This window comes from Gallinula chloropus, assembly GCF_964237585.1.
Source record: "Gallinula chloropus genome assembly, chromosome: 3".
Lineage (NCBI taxonomy): Eukaryota > Metazoa > Chordata > Aves > Gruiformes > Rallidae > Gallinula > Gallinula chloropus.
In genome coordinates, this window is record NC_140087.1 from 115,313,297 (window position 1) to 115,336,133 (window position 22,837).

The 22,837-nt window shown below is 37.7% G+C and overlaps 1 protein-coding gene across 1 annotated transcript; it reads right to left on the reverse strand.

The window, feature by feature from the left end:
• Positions 1-6,963: 6,963 nt before the first annotated feature.
• On the reverse strand, positions 6,964-22,146 carry LOC311190599 (WD repeat and coiled-coil-containing protein-like; the record flags this gene model as incomplete). Its single annotated transcript, XM_084262576.1, has 3 exons — positions 6,964-7,130; positions 10,618-10,738; positions 20,230-22,146. The coding sequence occupies 3 exons, from the start codon at positions 22,144-22,146 to the stop codon at positions 6,964-6,966; spliced, it is 2,205 nt and encodes a 734-aa protein (XP_084118702.1).
• Positions 22,147-22,837: the final 691 nt, after the last annotated feature.

Sequence of the window (22,837 nt, forward strand, 5' to 3'; positions counted from 1 at the left end):
GTCAAAATCTCTGCTTTGGGGCAGGAAACTGGGCATTCCAGTGCACTAGCATAAAGCTCTTTGTCAAACTAATGTACTCGCACTGCTGTGAAGGTGCTAAGAAGCAAAAATTAGTCTCCTGATTAGTCACACAGTTTGCTGTGTACCTTAACATGCAAAACCAAGATAACATCATGTATATTAAAAAATGAGATAGTCTTTTGGGAGTCTTACAGTTCTAAAGTTGATTTGCATAAAACACTTATGTGGTATATGAGGATTTTTGATACAGCAGTGTTCCTTTGGAATGATCTTTCCAAGGACATTTTCAGGAATGCCTCTTCAGAACAAAGACAACACATCCTCATGCCCATGGGTAGTGCAGAACCAAGCTAACATACAAATCACATCCTTAAAGATACTTAACAGTATCATGTGAGAGAGATTGTTCAAACCTTAATCTTTCTAGTAGGTACATAGAGTTCCCTTTGACCTGTGCCACCAGATGTAGACACCTTTTCTCCTTCTCTATAAATCTTGCTGTGAGAATCCTTTCTTGTGACAGTAAACAATTCACTCCTAGATACTTCTAGATCCTACTGTTGCTTTTTCTGTTTTCCTTTTATGTAACTAATCTGCAAAAGCACTACTTTCATCTCTCCTGCTTCTTAGGTTAGTCTTGCATTTCAGGCACACTGTTACCATGCACAGTTTTCTTTTATGCTATTAACAGTTACATGTGTTTTGAGATAACAGTATATCAATGAAGATCACTGCAGCTACATTTTGTGTTGATAACAATATCATTGATATCTACATAAAATGTTAATAGGGAAAGGTAGACACGGAGATGGAGATGACAGTTGCATACAAGTTACATGAACATAAGAATACTCACAAACTGAGTATGAAATCATGGCTTGTTTGAAGCTCAGTGGAAATTTTGACAGTGGTTTACAGTGGAACCAGTATTTTGACTTTTTTTGGACTTATTTGAGTTATTTTTAGGTGGACTAAGTTTCTGAGGGGAAGATCACAAGGAAACAATTAGCATCATACTTGCAATCAAATCATGACTAGTTTGTTAATTGCTGGTTATGCTATTAATGGTAGGTAAAATGTAAAGAAATGCAATCAACCATATTGTAAAAAGCACTGAAGTGTTAAAAATATATGTATTGATAAGTGCAGAGACACAGAGTTCACTGGTAAATATACTGTATCAGGTTTGATAGCAACGGGCATGTTATTAATTCATTGGTGTGCTTTAAGAATCCTGATGCCTTCTCCACTATGCTGGCACAGCCATGCAGCTGAGCAGTGGGTCCACTTTAAGAGTGTTTTTGTAGGGTTTTTTTAGCCATATAAATTTTTTTGGTCCATACATACCCATCCAGTGACTGCAGGATGAATAAACAGGGGTCCAATGAAGAAGGAGAAGGCCTTTCACCAGTATCAGTTTGGAAAACTTCAGCTCAGCATCCCACAGCTAAATTTCAATGAGGACACTCAACCTTTTAGCACATGGCAAAAGTTTAGTTTTCAATTGCTGAAATTAGTATATTATTATGAATTTTGTACTAATTTTAAAAAATGTGGATTGTGTTTGTCCTGCCTTTGATATCTTTGAAATGTATTAAGTATGTTTGATTTGAAGGAAATGAGCATTTCCTCTAAAGTGCACTAATGGTCCTCACTTGTCTGCAGCTTTGGTTCGGTTTTGGTTGTAGTATTACTGTGGTGCTTAGATGTGCTGCTCTCCTGGCTGCACACTCCCTTGTCTGTTAAAATATCGTGGTGCCTGCTGACAAGTGGGATGAATCCTTGCCAAAGGACAGAGGTGGTCAAGTACTAATGGTTTTAACTGGCAAGTCTGTGTGACACTGTGAATGTCACCTCCTGTGCAGGAAGTCTTTCTGTGCCAGTGCTGAACTTTGGCACCACATGGCTCCAAACATTTGATCACACCTGGCTGTTCACACACATGTCAGCTAATAGCAGAGGAAAGGGAACCCTAAAGTTCAAGGACAGTATTGGCCTGCTGCAAGCAGGGGCTGAATTGCACTGACCACTTTGGAAACTCCTATGAGAGGCACCCAAATGTCATTATCTGGAAGATAACAGCAGTCCTCTACTTGTCCACAGAGATAATAGCACCAGTAGGGAAGTACAGAATCTCAGCAAAGTGAGATTGCATTTAACATAAAGATTGTGCAATTACCTCAGTCTGCTAAAAGAATGAAGCCATAATATTGACATATATATATAGTATATAAAATTACTATTAAGGTATAAGCCACTAATACGTAAGTTAATTTCTGTTATGTGGGACAATGGGAAATAGATTCATACTTTCATGTCTGAAAACTTGTAATGCCTGGGATTTACCTTGCCTGACCCCACATGCTTAAAAGTTAGGTCAGATGAGTCTAGGTCTAAAGGATTGAACTGCTTCATACCAGAATTGCATTCTGGTACTACATGTTGGGGTTTTTTTAATAACAAGTTTGATGAATGTCTGTCAGGAGTTATTTAAGAATAATTGGCACTGTCTTGGGTTAGAGAGAAGGACTCTTCATCTTGAACAGGGAAAATGGTCTGATGCTTGTGGTTTTCTGTTAAGATAGAAAAACCTGAAGTAAAAATGGTTAAAGATATGAGAAAACATTTATAAAAATGAGGATTGGACGAAAGGAAGTTAGGCTTGATGATACTGTTTATATTATGTCAGTGCTTGAAAATATATTAAAGAAAATTGATACTTAAGATATTTTACATGAGTCTAGATAATACTATTCTGGACTAGTAGTGGAGAAAAGGTAAGAACTAGTTAAGAGTCATGCAGGGTTTACTTTATACACTTCTTGCAGTGATGTCTCACTTTTTACCTATTAGGAAGAATATCAAAGTAGTATTTCATTTTGCAAAGTCAGCATCACAGATTGGCCAGCAGAACTTCAGCTAACTTTACCTTTGCATTTATTTTTTGTATTGTTTTATTCTTCTCACAAAATCGTTTTCAAAATCAAAAAGGAAAAGCCTATCTGGCTTACAGAATTTCTGTTGTTAGCATTTTCCCAAGCAGGGTGTCAGTACAAGAAACAATGAAGAGTAAAGGAGACTGCTGCATGTTTAGCAGCAGAGTTATGGAAAACGTAAGGTAAGTTTAAACTTCACTTTGAAGCAGGTTGTACTTTTAAGTAAAGATATACCAAGTCCTAAAAATAGACTAGAATGCATATAAGTGTGCATATAAGAGTAAATTTAGGCTTTCTGGTATGTTGTTTAGTCCCCACAGGGAATGTTTTTAAGGAGCTGGTACTTCATTTAGTCTTCACTGGTATGGCATACTGAGTGTAGTCATTCTGCTTTGACTCCTAATTTAAGCTGATGGTCTTACTAGCTTTCCTCTGAATTAATTACAGAAGACAGACTCTCCTACTGGGTGATTCCAGACAGGAACCTAGCACCAGTAGTCTTATTCTTCCAGAGACACTTGTCCTTCCTACTGGTGAAATAAGGAGCCTAAAAGAGAGGGTTAGTGCCTTCATGTGATTTAAGTGATCTGAACAGCTCCCCTTTTTCTAAACTACTTGATTTTGGGCCTATAAAATAGCACTTCTGGAGGATGGTATATGCTTCTCAGTCTCTGCTTTTTTTCTTTTCACAGCCTACTGTCTGCCCAACTCATTTAGTACAAACCCTTTCAATCTTTCCACATGCCTTTATCACTGTTTGTGAAAAAATCTTCTGTACAGCTTGTGCTTAATAGAACCGTCGCCTTACATCTCTCTACTTCACTGATTCTCCATCTGTTCTCCATCCAAACCAAAGCTGAAAATTTATCCTCTGCTTTGCATAAATCTCTTCAGCACTTCTTCCAGTGCTTTTATTACTCTCAATTTTAACTTTACAGACCTGTGAGAGACACTATATAAGATAGTTCTGCACTGAACCCCTAAATCAGTACGTGAAAACAAATACTTCTTCAGTTGTTTTCCATTTTAACTGCATGTATATGATTTAAACACTTATTTTCAAATATATGTACATAACAATGTGTTGGGGGGGGCAGTGCTGTTCTTTAACATTACACAATTTTTAACTGATATATAGTATATTTATCCTAAGCCTTCCCATAACATTAGTTATTCCTATAACACTGTTTCCAATAAAATGAACTGGGTTCCTCATTTGTTACCAGAAAAATTGTGCTGGGAGATGGTAGCACCTTCAGGCAGATTAGTTGCTATTTAGATTCAATAACCCTTGAATCATACAACAGGGGAAATAATGCCACCAAAGTATAACAAATCCAAAAGTTCATTAAGAACCACAAAACCAAGTTTCTGACTTATGCAGCCAGTTATTCCCTGAAACTAATTATTTTGTCATCTAGATTTTTTGCCTTTTTATTTCTACCAAACGAAATCAAACCAAACCAAACCTTGATAGCTATTCAAAGAAGTTCCTTTTACTGCTGGTCTTCTCAACATTCGTCTTGTTTTATAGAAGAGTAATACATGAAAACTTGAGATGGTAGTGTGACAGACTGACAATGAAATGTTTAGTGTTGATTATACCTTCTGAGGCATCTTTGATGCCTTGACTCTTGCTGATCTCTGCTAGTTAAAATTTTCACCTTCTCAGAATTCCCCTTTTGGCTGTTGCAACAACACTAAGGCATGAGGATGATAAAAGGTAGAACGTATTTCTCTAGCAACAAGGAATTCTTTACAAATATTATATGTAGTGAACTCACAGAAACTACATGAATCAAAAGTGTCTTGGTGTGTTATCAACCTGATAGACTCAGTCCCATTTTCCCCTCCAGTTCCAGAACACAGGGCTGTCCATTTACTGTATTTTTTGTGTTTCATTAGCTTAATTTCAAGTGGACCAAACTATGGGACTACCACCTGTACAAGGTAATATTTATGAGAAAAATTCCCTTTCAGTTCTTCCTTTAGTTGAGCCTAAGTATTCCTCTAAAAGATATCTCTCATAATTAGTCATAATTAAGCTTTATTTTACTTGGCCATAGCATAAGTATTATAAATACCAAATACCACTGTGAGACACAAGGTTGTCGTTCAAGTGTATTTGCAGGATTAGAAACATCTGCTGCTTCGAAATGTGCTATGTCATTTAGAAATCTGATAATGTTTTCCTTCATCATGCTAAGTCTGTGAATCTGCTACTTGCTTGATTTCAATGATTTGGGCTGCTTTCAGTGAAGTACAACATAACCCAAGTTTTTAAAGCAGTAAATAACACAAATACCTTTTTGAACACAATTTTAATGAGAAGTAGGGGGTAATCCAATTAACGAAATAAGGTGGGTGTTGTGTTGCTTGGTTATTTTTCAAATAGGAATGCTTCTTGAGGCTGCTTTAAAAAATCTTTGCCAACAAGGTAGTACAAATGTACCCAGCTATATTGCATACCTGTGGTTCTAGGCAATTTAGAATGATGCTTCCTTTGTCTCTGGGAGGATACTTGCATGAGAAGGACATTATTTATTTCAGTGAATCGAAACTGTTTCATTATTTCAGGAATTACTGTTCCTCTTGAGATTTCTGGCTGCATCACTGGAATGGTGCTAGTGCCGAAGTTCCAAACCCATGAAGTGCCTTCAGGCCATAGACCTACCAGCCTTGGTATGGGGTGAAGTATCACAACTGGATTTTAGCTTCTCTCCGTCCTATAAACAGGCTTGCCATGGTTCCCAGGCAGGGAAAAAAGACTCTCCAGGAGTATTAACAACACCCAAAACACACAGTATGAAAAACAGGTCTTAAACAAGTCTCATCACTTTTGTGCTCCCCTGAATGTACACGGTGAAGCAGACAGGCCTTCCCTTGGCTTCTGCTGGGGCCTGTCCAGCGGTACAAAATGATAGGCCTCACACCCCCGGCTAATCATTACAATTTACCAAGCTCATGCCAGTTAGAGGAAGAAACATTAGGGCATTCAATCAGTTCTTCCCTCATGCCTATTTCTGTGACTGTAATTGTGATAGTTTTAACTTCCATGAATCTGCCTGCTTCTCAGCTGTATCTGTATTGCCTCTTGTCTTTCAGGGTGAGGTTCATCTCATATGTAAATGTTGGTATTTACACTAGTCACCTTAGCTTGCTTTTGCAGTCAGTGGAAAGGAACAGGCACTTATTTACTTACTTAATGGGGATGGTTCACCATGATCAGGTTTAGAAATCTATGTTAGGGCATGAGTAATCTGCTGTAAAAGTGGTTTTCTTTTTTTGAGTCATCCTACAGAAGTCGAGATGACAAGTTCAGTGTAGACACCTGCATTTGCCCAAATTAAGTTTATGTTCAACATCTTTGATCCTTAATTTACCTTGCAAGGTTTGTTTTTGTGTTTTTTTTTTCCTCTTCTGTGTGTGTGTATAGAGCTACATGCTGTGTAAGACACTGACAAGAGACAGTGATGCAGCCTTTTTAGTAATTGAACATTTTTATATAAAAATTAAGCATTTTGGATACAGTTGCAGGTTTCCATGGGACCCAACTGCAAGAGCAAAGACAGCCTGAAGAAGTTTTCTTTTTTTTCCCCTTTCCCAGTTTCCCTTAATGAATATAAATGCTGTTTTGATACATTTTCCTCAGCTGTTGTGTGGACTGCACATCTGTATCAGCTAGATTCATTGGTACTGCATAATATTTTTTCTTCAAGAATATCCTGACCACAATTAAAGTAGAGGCTAGTCTCTCTGCTCCAGTCCACTGGGAGCCATTAGTAGCAGCAGTGGTGGTAAACTTCATTCTAGGTCCCATCCTTCAGAAGAAATCACGAGGGTCCAGCCAACCCTAGGATTTAGCTACAGCATAACCATGCCACAGATTTTACAGTTAAAATACATTGAAAGTAGTGAAGACAGCTTGCTAGTCACTCAGTTTCTGACACTGCAGAATGTCTCTGTATTGTATTAGAAAAGGTCATTAGCGTTCTTTGTTCAGAAATTATGTCACTCTGCTGGGTGGTCGCATTGAAATGCTTTTTTTGTAGGAGTGACCTCCGCAGACTTCTGAACTGTCAGTTCCATCCCTTATGATTATCTCTTGTGTTGCTTTGAATACTAATGGCACAAAACCGTCCTTGTCTGCAGTGAGCACAATCCAAGAAGAGCCTACAGAAATTAAGCAAAAAAAAAAAAAATAAAAAAAAAAAGAAAGAATAAAAGGAAATGAGTGTACTGCTCTGGTTATGTAAAACTTATAATAAGCACGTTTTAAAAAGCCAGCCAGCGTGCGAGTAGAGCAGGCTTTCTTTCCATGCACTAAAACCTTCTTACACTAATGTCATTAAGGTCTGACAATCCATGCTAAACACACCTTTGTGTAAATGGGGAGGGGGATAAATGAAAGGTCTCACAAGGTTTGAGGCATTTTGTCCCTTAAGTTAAAAAAAAAATGCATCTTTAAGCATCTCCATTTTCTGAAAACTCAGCCAGCCTTTCCATGCTGACATCTACTCCTGCTTATTGTTTCTGCTCATCTGCTCTACCCAAATGATGAAGAGATCATAAAAACTAAAAAAGAAGATGGAAAAGAAAATGATTGTCCTGTATTTGTTCTACCAGGAAGTAGGCTTTCTCATCTCCTTTACTGTCAAGCCAGGATTGCTCAGTATGCTTTCAAATTCATATAGCAAATGGAAGGAAGTTACACCTTGTAGATGATTTACAAAAGATGATGCAATGAAATTTCTTTTTCTTTAATTATTTATCGAATCTTCTCATAAAGAAGACAATGAACAAAATCTGACATTTAAAATACCTTTTTCTTTAAAAAAAGGCCCGTCAAAATCATTTAGGTTCACTTTCTGTATTGCATAGAAGCAGAAAATAAACCTATGTTGCCTTTGTTTTTTTATCTTCCTCTGCAAATGAGCTTGAAGATATGTGTAACATATATTTTTACCAGTGATTCATCTGTTTTCTTTTGGACTGGATACTGCAGTTCTTATAGAAAATAGTGAATTCTGTATTTGTCTTTGTTCCAGTTTGACATTTTATGAAAAAGGGAAAAAAAGAAAAAGATCTGTAGCAACTGCAAAGCATCATGAATCCTTGTATTGCACATTCTTCTTTGAGCATATGATCCTGCCATTACTGAGCTGGGCTATAAGGTAAAGAAAGCCCTGTCATGTTCTGTTGTTGGAATTTTAATTTTGGGAAGTAAAACTGCATTTTGAAAAGGAATGTGAAAAAAGGAAGTGTAGAAAATCCAGAACAATCATACTTGATTTTTGTCAGTCATGATGATGAAGCATAGTTCTGGACGAGGCAAATCTCCCCTCATACTGTTTGTTAACAAGCACTTTTCCAGGCTGCTACACTATTCCATGTTGTCAAGTCACCTGTTACATCATAAGAAGATTGTCATTCCAAACCATGAATCTTTAATCTTCTACTCTTAATTCTTTCTTTCTAATTCTGGACAGACTTGTGATTCTGTAACCGGTGGGCCTGAAAGTGGGGGTTCTGCTATCCAAATCGATTGGTCAAATTGATAAAGCATACTCTTTTGTCACACTCTTGGGACTTTGTGTTTTCATCCATTGGAATGTTTGAAATTCTCCATGGAGTTAATAACACTTGCTTGGAAGCATATTCCACAAAAGATTTCCATCTTGGAAAAACCTTGTGCAGTATGTAGTACCCTTTTGCTATGCACAGTTATTGCAACAATGACCTGCTGAAAAGAGAGACTTCTGTGTGCTAATACCAGGGCACTATATAACAGGCTATATTTAGTACAGGTAATGGTATTACAGTCCTGGGCTTAAAGTGCAAACCATGAGGCCAAGTTCATTGCTCGTATAACTCTGATGATCTTAATAGCCTTGCTGTGGGTATGAATTTGAACTACAGTTGTGAACTTTTTCTCCCCAATATATTCAAGTTTAAGTGTTTATCTGTAATAAAAAATGCCAGGCTGTCACTGTAATACAAACACACTCTTCACACATCCCCTTTAATTATATAGTATTAAAGGATGTGGATTATATTTTTAAACATGACATTTAATATTCATGCCTTGTGGCAAAGGAAAGATTTAGGAATATAAACCTGTACTGGTCAGAACTGAATAAAGACCTACATAACTACTTCTGCCCCAAACCTGACAGGTTTCCAGGATTTTGGTGAGTTTTTACAAAAATTATTGTTTGTGTTGTTCTTTTTGCTGTCAACAAACAGACATTGAACAGAGAAAGGGTCATGTTTGGATGATTCTGAGACATTGTCTTTTTGGTATCTCAAGTTTAATGAATGAAATTGAGGAGTGGCATTCTGCTAATTACATATTAAATATTCAACTGTTCTGTAGAGCTGAAAATAGGTTGTCAGGCCCGTTATTTACTATTTTCATAATGAATTCTAAACCTCTTTTTTTTTTTTTTTTTTTTTTGTTTTAGGAATTTGTTTCCAAAATCCAGAGCTGAAAGTACAGGTCCAGAAGCATATCACCCTTGCCCTGCAAAGCCACATTATGTCATCACAGAAGCCTGCTGGGATGTAGCTCAGGCCTCAACAGCAAGTAGGGGGTTTTGTATCTCAAGAGAGATTGCTGACAAAAATATGAAACCTGCATATCCTGATCTTTTGGAATACCTCAGATACACTTCTGTAAGCCAGGAGAAACCCAAGTGTCCCAATGTGTCTTGCATAAAGACAGCTCCCCTAATCTGTATTGTATTTGTAGCCCCTTTTCTTCGTTCTTGTGGTCTCATCAACAACAAGGAGAAAAGCAGAATATGAATGACCAAATGGTGTGTATTTTACATCTCTTTTTCCCACTGTCCTTGGTGCCAGCACCAGTAACATCCTGGACCTGGTTTCTTTTTGATTTCACCAAGAGATGAATTAATTTCTCAAAGAACAGATTATACCAGTTAAACAAATGTGTCTAAGCCTGTCAGGGGCTAAGACAAGGGGCAAGACAGAGAGCAATTTATGGATCTCTCAGTGTGGAAGCCAAGCAAGGAGATCATAATAACAGACAACTATCGTGTAGTGCAAGATTATAATAGACTGATGAAATAAGCCATCATCAGCATTATAGAGAAATAGCTAAAAAATAACAGTATGTATGTTGCTGAGATGCTAGCATGCATGAACAGGTAGGGAAAAGGTAATTCAGAGACCAATCTGGGACTAGGATGGAGCTTCATTGTTTACCTTGCATTAAAATAGTACAAAATGCTACATGATACATACAAATATATATATATATATAAAATATTCTGAGAATTATTTTTTCTCCAACCTATTCTCTGTTGTCAGGTCTGGGACATGCTTGTAAAGATGGACAAAGCAAAATGCCAGAAGGTCTCAGGGAAGTATTTCTATTTGCAAGTAACACAACGTAATGATTACTTTTTCAAGCTTCCTCTGCAGAGGCATCTAGCATGCTACTCTGGTAATAAGTAGTTCTGCAGTTATTTAAGTGGTTTCTAGAGACACTCTGCTGTACTTCAGACATAGGAAAACACATATCAAAAAAGTTAGCTATCTCAGTTTACTACAGCACGGGGTGATTATTCTACCACAAGTGCCTCTTTTACGCTAAAAATCTCAGGTGAAACCAGATACCAGCAAAAAAAGAACATACCGTGTTTCATTTCAATAACAGGCAGATCAAACAGCTGCTGGACTAAACTCAAATGGATCTTGCCATCACAGAGGAGAACATCTTTTGTTTCTTCAGTAACTGCTCCATTTGAAAAACTTTTCTTCAAATGCATGCAAGTAAAAGAAAAGATCTTGTTAAAGGCTTAGACATCCAGCCTGACTTCTAACAATTCATCTGCTTTTAACTTCTTTCAGTTCTTTAGTCATTTAGCTTATTCTTTGTCTGTCTTTGCTACAATTTATAGATGACACCGTCATGCAGTGCAATTCTAAGAGCAATCTCTTAGTCCCATGTGAAGAGGGATATGTCTCTGCATTTTTCTTTGTGTGCTTATGCAGCTCAAAACTGCATCAGCCATATATATATCTTTATATATATATATTTTATATATATATATATATAGTCTTAGGTCATGCATATATATGTGCCCATTGGGCCTTTCTGTCTGAAGAGTCAATGGAGTGGAAAGGCATATATCATGCCTGGAATAAAGTTGTCCCAGATGTTACCAGAGCAAATGAGAACTCTGCTCAGTTTCAGTTGTATGCATGGGTGGTTTTGATAGTCATTGGGCAGCTATTCCACCCCAGTTCTGGCACAGAGAGAACTGCAAAGAGACTGGATGTAGTGACAGTCTCTCTGAAAAGCTGTCATAACAAGGTGACTTTCTTTGAGAGAGAGGGAATGTATGGATTCACAGCCCTGGAATTTGCTCTAACATTCACTAAAAGGACAGACTTGAATATAAGCATATTTGTGCTTCCTGTGCTGGCCTTGAGAATCGACACCTTTGTGTTCTGTCATTCTGTTACTGCAAAGTACAAGGACCACAAAACCGTTGAGGTAATATGGCTTTGGAGTGGATATATATTTGCATTTACATTTTCCTATCTTCTATCATTTGAAAGTCATTTTAGCATTAGAGCTTTCCAGTGACTCAATAAAATATATGTGAATTGAACATTTTCTTCCAAATAAACTTGCTATACTTTGTCCTGTGAATTTAATTTTGTTCTTTCTTCTCCATGCTTTCCACCTTTGTGGTTCCTATATGCTATGTTGGGTTTGGGGTTTTTTTTTTCCCTTTAGCATCGTTTGCAATGCCCCTAGATTTACTGTATTTGTTACTTGAATGAACAGTCTATTTATCCCATCTCCTAGACCTGTCTGGTTTGTACATTCAGAAGGGATCGAAGTTAGTTTTAGAATAGGTTGAAAAGATGTCATCTATCCTACCTCCTGTTCTAGTGCTACCCTGTCTGTGTCTACTTCATTCCTTGGCTCTTTCTGCTAATATGAAATTTACAGTTCAATGGATTCACAACTGCATTTTCTATTTCTGTGCAATCTAACCTTTGACTAAATAAATGTCTTTTTCAATGCTTGTCTTAATTTCTAATGGTGCTGTCTTTTGACTCAGTTGCTCTCTCAGTGAACATGTGCTTTTTTTCTCTGTGTAACAACCTTTCTAAATCAATTGCTTTCATTTTTCTGTACACAGTATGCACGCTGTCATGCCACAACATTGGATTCTGTAAATCAGAACGTCTACCAACTGTCACAAAAGTATTTTTTCCCCCACTCAATCATAATTGGCCATGCAGAGAGTCTGCTGATTGTTATTTATGTATTATGCTAATGGATGATGGAGAATGTATGTATTAGGATAAGCACAGAATCACAAAATTGTAGGGGTTGGAAGGGACCTCGAGAGATCATCGGGTCCAACCCCCAAACGGAAAATGGAGAATGGATAGCAGAAAATGGATTGAAGTGAGCTCTGAGGAGAAGGACTTGGGGTTGTTGGTGGATGAGAAGCTCAACATGAACCGGCAATGTGTGCTTGCAGCCCAGAAAGGCAACTGTGTCCTGGGCTGCATCAAAACCAGCGTGGGCAGCAAGTTGAGGGAAGGGATTCTCCCACTCTACTGTGCTCTGGTGAGATCCCCCTGTTCTGTGTCCAGCTCCAGGGTCCTCAGTACAAGAAGGACATGAAACTATTGGAGCAAGGAGCCCACAAAGATGCTGAGAGGGCTGGAACACCTCTCTTATGAGGTTGAGAGAGTTGGGGTTGTTCAGCCTGGAGAAGTGAAGGTTCTGGGGGAGACATTATTGCAGCCTTCTATGGAGAGATAGGACGATGGGGAATGGCCTTAAGCTGAAGAAGGGGAGATTTAAATGAGATATCAGGAAGACATTCTTTACTGTGAGGGTGATGAGACCCTTGCACAGGTCACCCAGGGAAGCTGCGGCTGCCCCTGGATCCCTGGCAGTGTTCAAGGACAGGCTGGATGGGGCTTTGGGCACCCTGGTTCAGTGGATGGTGTCCCTGCCACCAGATATCTTTGGGGTCCCTTCCAACTCAAACCATTCTGTGATTCTTGGATTGATTAAAGATGTAAGGGCCATAAAAGTATCTGTCCATTGAGAATGTAAACTTTCGAACTTTCAAAGGTCTTCTCAACTCTTTACCCATTCAAAACACCCAGAATTATTTTGCTGTGTATCTAACAAGGAAATACCTAAGGCATGCATCAAAGCAGCATAGTTTTCTTAGTCATAAATCTATAGGAACTTTATTACAGCTATAACTATGTGACAGAACTTTAAAAACTTTGTCGTTTTTAGGTCTCTTCAAATTACATAGCACTATATTTTATTAAACCTAAATACATTTAAAATCAACAAGCTGAATGTTCAGCAGTAAGCATGTGCTTGCCTTTGCATTGCAAAGATGTTATTTGCCTGTACAGGTGTTTGTCCAAAGTTCTTCATTGCTGCATATAAGGGATTAGTACACCTAAAAACTACTTCATTTTCCAGAATTCAGGTTTAAATAGCAGTTTATGCAAGCTTGTACTTCAGTTAATGAATTACAGAAGAAGGTGGACTGTAAATGAGACAGGCATGTTGCCTTGATCCAAGTGGTTCATTTTTTCATGTAGATATGCTTCAATTCAAGAATAATCAAAAAGCAATCTAGCTCTGCCTCTCGATTTGAAATCAGTTGCATACAGATGTATACTAAGGATGACTTTGTTCTAGCATATTTCCTAGTTAGCCTTGCAAGTTTTTATTGGAACAGCCATTAGAAGTGGAAGACCTATTTCTATATACAAAACTACAGAGCATCTATTTTTACCCTAACCAGTTTTTCAAGTGCACACCTTAAGTTTCAGAGTTGTTTGTCTTCCACCACTTGTGAGCATTCATATGAGGTATTCTCTCTCTCTTTGTCATATCCTTGTTTTTATGATAAACCTAACCATCTTTACATTTATTTACGTCTGCTGGCAGTCAAGTCAAGAATCTTTCTCTGTTTTAATCTTCTAATTATTTAGGGGTGGTTGTTTAATTTTTAGTTGAAGTGAATGTGCCTTCCCTTTGAGGAATATGTTCACACATATTTGATCATAGATGAACTGATTTAAACTCATGCCTTCTTGAGAGGTAACTGTTACTATTCTCTTTTTATAGATGACCAACTCATTAGACAGGAAGATTAAGAGATTTACTCAAGGTCATGGAAGTAATTTGTGACAATTAGAATATAACTAAAATCTCACCTTAGTACTTCCCATTTTCATGCCTTAACCCAAGACAATTTTCTAGTCAAACATACACGTAATCCACATCTTCCCAAAACAGGTCTCTAGTTTTGCCATTTATCTCCAATACAAGCCAGTGGTCTTGCAATTCTCAAATTAAAATCCCTTAATATCCCTTATCCTAAACTAAAGTTTATTAGTAGACTAAAAATATATTAATCACAGAAGAAGCAAATATATTTCCACATACATGAGTGGATATTTACAGATTAACTTTCTGTAGCCAACTTCTGGTAGTATGTCAAATTCAAGCAACAAAAATCCACCAGAAAGAAATTATCAATTTAGTAATTGTTTTCCTTCATCCATGTCAGCCCGCCCCTTGACCAGATTTTATAGCCTACAAAGGGTCTTTTGGGCAGCAGCCAGCATTTCACAGCATTGCCAAACTATCTTTTAAAACTCCTGGTTTGGAATGCAAATATATATGAGAAGAAAGTAATATACTAAGGCAAAAAGTTTTCCTGGATTAGATGCCAGATTAGATGTTACACACTGTACATCTGCATGATAAAGAAACATGTCTTTTATCACTATTTTGAACCATACTGAGCAGTCAGATAGTTCCACCTCTTGACCTTTTTCACTCTTTATCTTGTATTTTCTCATGCACTGCCTACATTTGCCTGGATGCTCAGATCATCTTCATGAACTTAAATTCAACGTCTGACGAAACAGTGAGGTAAATAAGAATATGCTACCAATCAGCATTGTTTTTACTGACAATGCTGGGTTAGGGATCAATTGCAGTTTGAAGGTGTCTTTCTTGTATATGGATGTCTAGAAATGTCAATGTTTTCCAGCTGAGGCCTCACTGCTGTGCTGCCCAGTATTGCCTTGCTTACTGGATGTACCTCACTGATGTACCACAGACCACCTTTGTTCTTATCATAAGCATATTGCATTTTATTCCATGGTCACCCTGTAGTCACTCAACACATGGAAGCTTTTGTCATCCCTGATTGTTTCCAGCTAACAAATATCCAGTTTATAGCAGAAATTCCTTCTATTAATCCTGGAATATGCTGCTGTGTACTTCATGTTTTTTTCATTTCAATCTATATTTTTGTATTTTAGATGCTAAGGTCATCAAATTATAGGTGCACCATCCTGATCCTTTATTGACTACTTCCTGTCCTACTACTGACTTTATGTCATGTGCAGATTTTATTAGTGTATCTCATCAGATCATTAATGAAACTTTTAGAATAACCTGAAAATCAATCAGGAAAAAAATCCTCTAGTAACTATCTTTGGTTTTCTTTTATATTACTATAGCCATTGAATAACTTCCTTCCAGCTAATTCCTTAACTGTCTTATGTTTCTTCTGTTAATCCCTATTCTACTGCTGTTGAACAAATAGTTTCCCCTGTGGCACGATTGCAAGTACTGTACTGAATTACAGGTATTTTAAATATTCTTCCTATCCTTCATGTTAATAATCTGTTCTTTTATAAGGGAAAGGTATCAGGTTAGTCCCATATATGCATTATAACATTGCTGTAATTGCCTAGAACTCTCTTTTAATTTTCTTAAACCCTTGCTTTCAACTCTCTCTGTTATGCTTTGGTAGTAATTTCAGTTTGGTGCCTTAATACCCATTAGTCAGCTTGCTTTTGCCTTTCCCTCCACATTCATTGTGTGGGTTGAGAAGAAGATGGTAAATCAAATAGATGTGGGGGATCTGGCCAAGAAGACAATGAAAAGAGAGTTACATTTCACTGAAGAGGAATGGGAAATATGATTTATGATACTTAAAGTGTCGTGTCATTAAGCCTTGTGCAGCATTGCCATAGGTAGCATTGATGAAGTTTGGCAGCCTGCACCAGTCCCCTTTTGTGTAGTGATTTCTACTGTTGCTGTGATTCCTTTTTGATTTCTAGTGGACATATTTTGGTGGAGATCTTAATATCTTTGCTTGCCTTATGTGGGACATTCCAATTGCAATGCTAGTGAGAAGCATGAGCCCGTAAAATGTGGTTGGAAGAGATCTGATGTGCTCAGCAGTGCTTAGACCCCAGTGTAGTGTACTGTAGTGTCCCATTTATAGTGGACATCAGCATTTCAGATGATATGACACTAGGATTTCTCTACTCTTGGATCCTTGTTAATAGTTCTGCAACTAGTGTTTCAGGTATGTTATCATCTAAGATAAATCCTTCGTCCTCCTGCTGGTGTTTCCATTGTCTTTAGGTCTTGAGTTTGGGGTTTTTCAACTCAGAGCTTGGCTTTCTTTGCACAGTACAAAAACTTGGATTCAATTTTTAGGTTACATATTCCTTTTCCTTTACATCTGTTTATCCAACAAACAAGTCATCTGATCTAATAAAAGGTACTGTGTCTCCTCTACAAACCCAGCTTGTCTGCTATCGATCAGTTTCAGAACATTGTTGTCAGAACTTGTTCTGAACAAATTCCTCAACCTTTGCTCAAAATGTTATCCGTGCATTAATCACACCTTGTCTTGACTACTGCAGGTCTTTATTTTTACAGTCATCCTAAATCTCTTCCTTCTAAATCTCAGGATGGCTGACTAGTTTCTTACTCCAGGGAGCAGTCACATCACCTTCCTCTTCCATCATTTTCATGGCTTGCTTTCTATTACTCAACCCGAGTCAAAATTGCCCTTTGGATTTCAGAAAGGTTCATGGTCTTATTACAGCTGATCATTGCAGCCTGGTCTCTGCTCATTTTACTGTGCCATTCTCTACATGTAATTCTACCAGAAAAACTTTATTGCCATATGTATGGATCCTTTCTATTCATTTCCCAGCTCTGTGTAAAAAAATGTTTATTTTACAGCTGACCTTGGCAATAAAGTTCCCCATAGTAAATTGTATGAAGATGCTACAAAAGTATAAATTGTCTTGTATATAATTATTGGTGAGTGCTAAGAAAAGAAAATCATGATGACTAATTACTGAAAATATATCTATATCCTGTTTAATTATGCAATATATACTCCTAGTGATACACACTTTTGACATAATACTGCTTGTGAGCAAAATACAGGAGCTTTAAGATATTCTTCAGAATAAGATGAATCTTCATCCTCCTGGAGAGGTTTGCCTAAATGCCATTAATTTCAAATCCAGATTGGCTTTATTTCCACTGTAATTAGCTTTTGAATGAGGCTAGTTTCAATAGTCTGCAGCTGTTTCTTTTCTGGGGGAAAAGGATGAAAAAAGTATCTTATTGCAGAATGAAACAGAAACAAATCTGTGACAGATCCTCATCTCTCTCTTTTTTTTTTTCTTTCTTTTTTTTTTCCTCCTTTTTAAATAATATCCTCTTACTGTGTCTGTCTGTCTGCCCTCCCACACTACCCTGAATCACAAGTCTGTACGCGATGAAAGAGCAATAATATTTGCTTTTCAGGGTTGAATGATCAAGTCACCTCTGGTGGCTGAATGCTATTACACAAGTGATAGTGCAGTGACATTTCCAAAGTGTGAGCCATCATGTTTTTGTTTTATGGCTCCAGGCTACAGAGAATATAAATTCTGGTAGTGCTGCGTGGACGTGACTTCAGAGGAGTTATAGGTAGGGTAGCACTAACAGAATAAACAAAAGGATTTGTAGTCTATTTAGTGAGCAGGCGTTATGAATTATTAAGTAATACATTCTGGGTTATATTCTGGTTTTCTAAGCAGAACTGGAAACATACATAAATATGTCAATATTGCTTCTGCACAACAGTGTTCATAATTGCCCATTAATTATTGCTACATTTTATCTATTACATTTTAAACTTTCCTCTTATCCTTTTAATGCATAAAAATGGCTATGCAGTACTGATCATTATATTTTATAGTAAAATAGATTTCTCTATCAAGATTGAGCCTCTGCTGTGCTGGGGATTATAGAAACACTTAAGAAGACATACACTTGGCACAAAAAGTTGAAAGATAATGGCCATATTATTGACTGGACTGCAGTGTTCCTAAAGCTTAGAATGTTTTCCACAGGCTGATATTTATATCATAAGGCAATAAAGCTATTTCCTGACTTTTTGCACCATGAACACGGAGCCTGGCTGGAACCCACAGCCCAGCTGGTCTCTGAGCTCACAGAGTGCTAATCACCTCCTGAAGGAGGAACAAGGTTCAGATGTCTAAATCCAAACTAATCAAAACAACTATTTTCTGAGAAAATTATTAGCTGCCTATGAAGCAAATATTTCCTTGTCTGTCTGGAGGCCTTTTTGCCATCGGTCTATTTTTCATTATTTTTTGGCATCGTGCTGTGATCCTGTTGGATTTCAGAAGAAGGGCTGAACGATGCAAGGCATTAGTTGAGACTTACACTGAAAAGCTACATGTCTAGGAAAGACATTAAGTGGCACTTCTCCTGAGTCATTATAATGTGGTACTAGTGGTGCTTTCTGCTGGCACAAGTGAAACTAACCTGTTCAGAAAAATAAGCATCTTCCTTTCTAAATGTAGTTAGCCTAGAAGTATTTTAGAAGCACTTTTTAATTTTTTTTTTCCAAGTAAAAACTCAGGATAATTAATTCTTACTCCTTGTGCAAGCAAGTGTGCACATTGACTTTGGATTTTAGATTAATGTTACGTGTCACAGACAAAATTTCTTTTTGGAAAGGTTAATCCAATCGAATCCAAGAGATAGGGCTGCTTGCTAAATAAATAAGTTGATTTATGTTAAGAAATGAGAATCAATTTGAACATGCTGGAGAACAGAAGGGCTTGCTTCCTGGCAAATAAAATCCTAAATTATTTAAAATAGACATGTTGGTTTTTTTCACCACAATTTGTATGAAGTATTCAAGTTAAATTATTGACTGATTCAGATAAAAAGCTTTGGTTTTATCCAAAGTACCTAACCTTCTAGAATCTGCTTAAATGCCAAGTAAACAATTGTTAAAAAGTAATGAATATGATTGAATTGAGTCAGCATTCTCTTAATGAGTGTTTAAGGAGGGGTGTTTAAAAGTCTGTAAGGATTCCTTTAAAGTAAAAGGAAGTCAAATTTGTTTGAGAAGTACATAGTTCAGCAACATCACAATGTAATATATTACTTTGGCATAATGTTGCTTATATTGCAGTAGATAAGAATGCATTTAAAATTGGCATCTACATCCTGAAAGGGACCCCAGTTTTAGCTGCAATACCACTAGCATCAGCATGACCAGAAATATTACTAGTATGATGTTAGCATTACTGTGAATAACACTAAAAATAATAGCCAGAAATAATTACCCAACTTACATTCCTTAGCTGAAATTCTTACTGAAGTCAGTAGGAATTTTGCCAAAACAAGGATGCAGTAGGAACAGGATGATTTGAAATTGTTCTATTTACTTAATGAAATGATAATTATATATTGACAGATTTTTTAATACTTTTTTTTGGAGAAAATCTGAAGTGGTTATGTTTTACAAATTGAATATGTACAGCTCTGTGAAGATGTGGTGAGCAATTAAAGTAGAAATAAGCCAAGTTCATGTCATTCCCATCTGAATTTTCCATGAATTGATATTCAATGCTTTGTTTCAGCCTTCATGAGACTGTAGCTACCTTCAAACTTTGGATTTGAGGTTGTGTTTGAATTTACTATGTTTCTGGTGGGTTACTGTACCACCCTACTCATCAGCTCATCTCTAGACTAAGCTAACATAATGTCTTTTTGTACATTAACAGCTGTTTGGCTTTGTTCTTTCTCTGATAGATACACACAAAGTCAGCTAGCATCCAAGACAGTTGTGCATAATCAAAGGAGAATGAACAGACACAAATCTCCCATGTGAAGTATCCTGCAACTTACCTACATCATCCTGAGTTACTGTTTCAATGATTAATTATAATACTATTTTAGATTAAGCTTGATGCCAAACTCGGGTTACATTTCTCGTGAGCTGATAAAAATTAAACTGCATCCTCTTGATTTAAAACTTAATAAATACAAGATTGATTAAAATATCAGTGCCCCATCACACTATTTTTAAGCTGGGAAAAACTTTACCTGGTATGTAATATGAAGGACAGGTGGTTCCTGTGAATATGGATAGGCTAAAGATCTCCTCCCATTTTTGGCGAAATCCGTTATTTCAGACAGACTCAGTTGTAACTCATTGAAGCTTCCACAAAGTCTCTCTAAATTTCTAGATATGTGACTCATTCCTCTTTCACTTGACAAATTGTTGTTTTTAGGAGGACCTGATGTTTCTTGGATCACATTGAACTGTACTTTGGGGGAATTTGGTCTGCTGGAAAGCCTGGCAGGTGTTCCAAAACCAAGAAGAGACACTGAGCGATTTGTAGGTTCAGCATCCAATGTTTCCAAGGCCACCGAGGTGTCACCTGGGACCCTTTTTTCATCCAGGTCACTCACACTAGATGAAGAGCTCTGCTCATAACTAGGGCTCTTTATTTCTTCAATAAGTCTTCTCCTGCCACTAGGAGATTGAATAACCGTGCTTCTTGGTATTAACAGCTCCCTGCTTTGAGGTTGGTCTTCTGTAGCAAGATTTTCAAAGAACTTTCTTTTCCCAGGTATATTAACAGAGGATTCAAAGTTATAAAAGCTACTCTGCTTAGTCTCAGGCAATGCTGAAGAATCTTCTTCCAGCATCAACTCTTTGATCATCAGACGCATTACATACCTGTCTGAACTTGAGGATGGAATGAAATTAGGCTCAGGGAACTTTTGCTTGCCAATCAGAATCAATAGGAGTTTATCTGTCAAAAAGCATAGGCCCTTTGGTCTTTCATTTTTTTCCAGCTGGATCTGTTGAATATGAGGCATGCAAGAAGAGGTTACTGAATACACCAAAATGATGTTAGAAGTATTAGAGGCTACTGCCACAATCTGAGCTCTAAGGTCAAAAGCCATTATATCAGGAACCAGAATACCTGGGATGGTGACCTTTCTGGTGGTGGTTACCTTCCTTTCAAAAGTCACCAGAATCAAGTGAGAAGAATCTTGACCATTTGTTGCTGCAGAGTCTTTGCGTTTCAGGGTAACAAGAGGACTGGGATCAGACCGACGGTGGTTTGCAAGGATATGGGTTAAATCCACAGGTCCTGATGAAGAAGACGCAAGTGAATCAACACCTGATCTGTCTGAATCTGTGGACTTTCTTCGCAGATCCATCGAGTATTCCTCATCACCAAGCACCAGAGCAGACTGTGACATTAAAGAACCGGTTTCTGTCCCAGATGGTGTATCAAATGCAATGCCTGCATTCAAACCACAGATATGATCCAAAGGAAGCTCAGTAGCTACAGCAATTTGGAAATCTAGTGTGGCTTCTATAGCACAGATATAACCTCCAACGTCAAAGACTGGGCAAAAGGAACAAGTATTTAGAGCTTTCTGAGCATCATCCCATATGTAGGAATGCAGGGCACTGCCTATAGCAACTACTAAACGATTACCATCCTTAGTCCAGCAAGCACAGTGGATAAGCCCACTGCTTTTGATATCTGCCTTAACTCTAGTATTGTCAGTACGAACAGCATGCAAGACTGAAGCATCTCTCTTTGTAAGCACAGCCAAAACCTCCTTCTTTGGATGCCAGACGCAGCCCTGAGAAAGCAGTGGAAATGGCTCACCAACTTCACAAGTCTGAGAAATCAAGGGTTTGTTCTTCTCTGGAGTGCTGTAGCCCAGCTGCCAAACGCTAACATGCTTTTTATGCTGAACAGCAAGCAGAGCTGGGGTGTCTGTAGAGCAACATGGGCCCCAGTAAAGCCCATGAACATGTTCAAATTGACCAACAACACATGAGTCTCCAAACTTTAGTTCTCCGTTATGATAGTATAAAGCAGTCAATACCACTTGCTTCCCATCTGTCCAGGCAATTCCATGCATAGGGTGGATAGCCTGATACAAAGCATTGAGGCCAGTTCTCAGCAGCTTTGCCTTTCCCAGCTCCATCTTTTAAGGTTTTGAGTCTACTGGTGGTTTTGCTGAAGTAAAGAATCCATGGAATTCACTCGCAGATCACGATGAGGAGTATTTTTTCTCGTCTCTCTTTTCCTTCCTTTCCAGAATCAAGTCCGTTTTCTGCTAATAATCCAAGAGCCTATATTGTGAAGCTCCTTCCCAGTAAGCTTGCAGCTGCTCTTCTAAGTATAAATCCATGTCAAAGCTGCTTTTGCTATGTCTTTTCCTGGGAGGAGTTATCATCTTCATGTGATGGCTAACAAGGTTTAACCAATTACTGTACGTTTTCATAGAAGTCTATTTTTAACTCTTCACTGCTGGGAGTACATTTAAAAATAACACTTAATACCTTGACCTTCAGTGAATGAAGGTCTTTGGTGAAGGCTGGAGAGACATCACCCACTGTTAAGCCTGAGTATTAAGCTACAGCCTGAAATAATGACCTGACACTTCTTTCAGCCAGCCTTTGAAGGATAAAAGAAGATTTAAACTTACCTGAGAACTGTACAGGGCAGATTGCATTCTCTGACGGACAGCATCTTTCAAAGATACAAGATCCTAAGTGGCTATGAAAGGAAAGCAGAAAAGGGAGATCATGCTCTGTTCTGTTAGCACTTACAAGACAATGAAGGAAGGTGAGATTTTTTTAAAAAAAAAGCAAAATAGTCTAGAAGCAAAGACA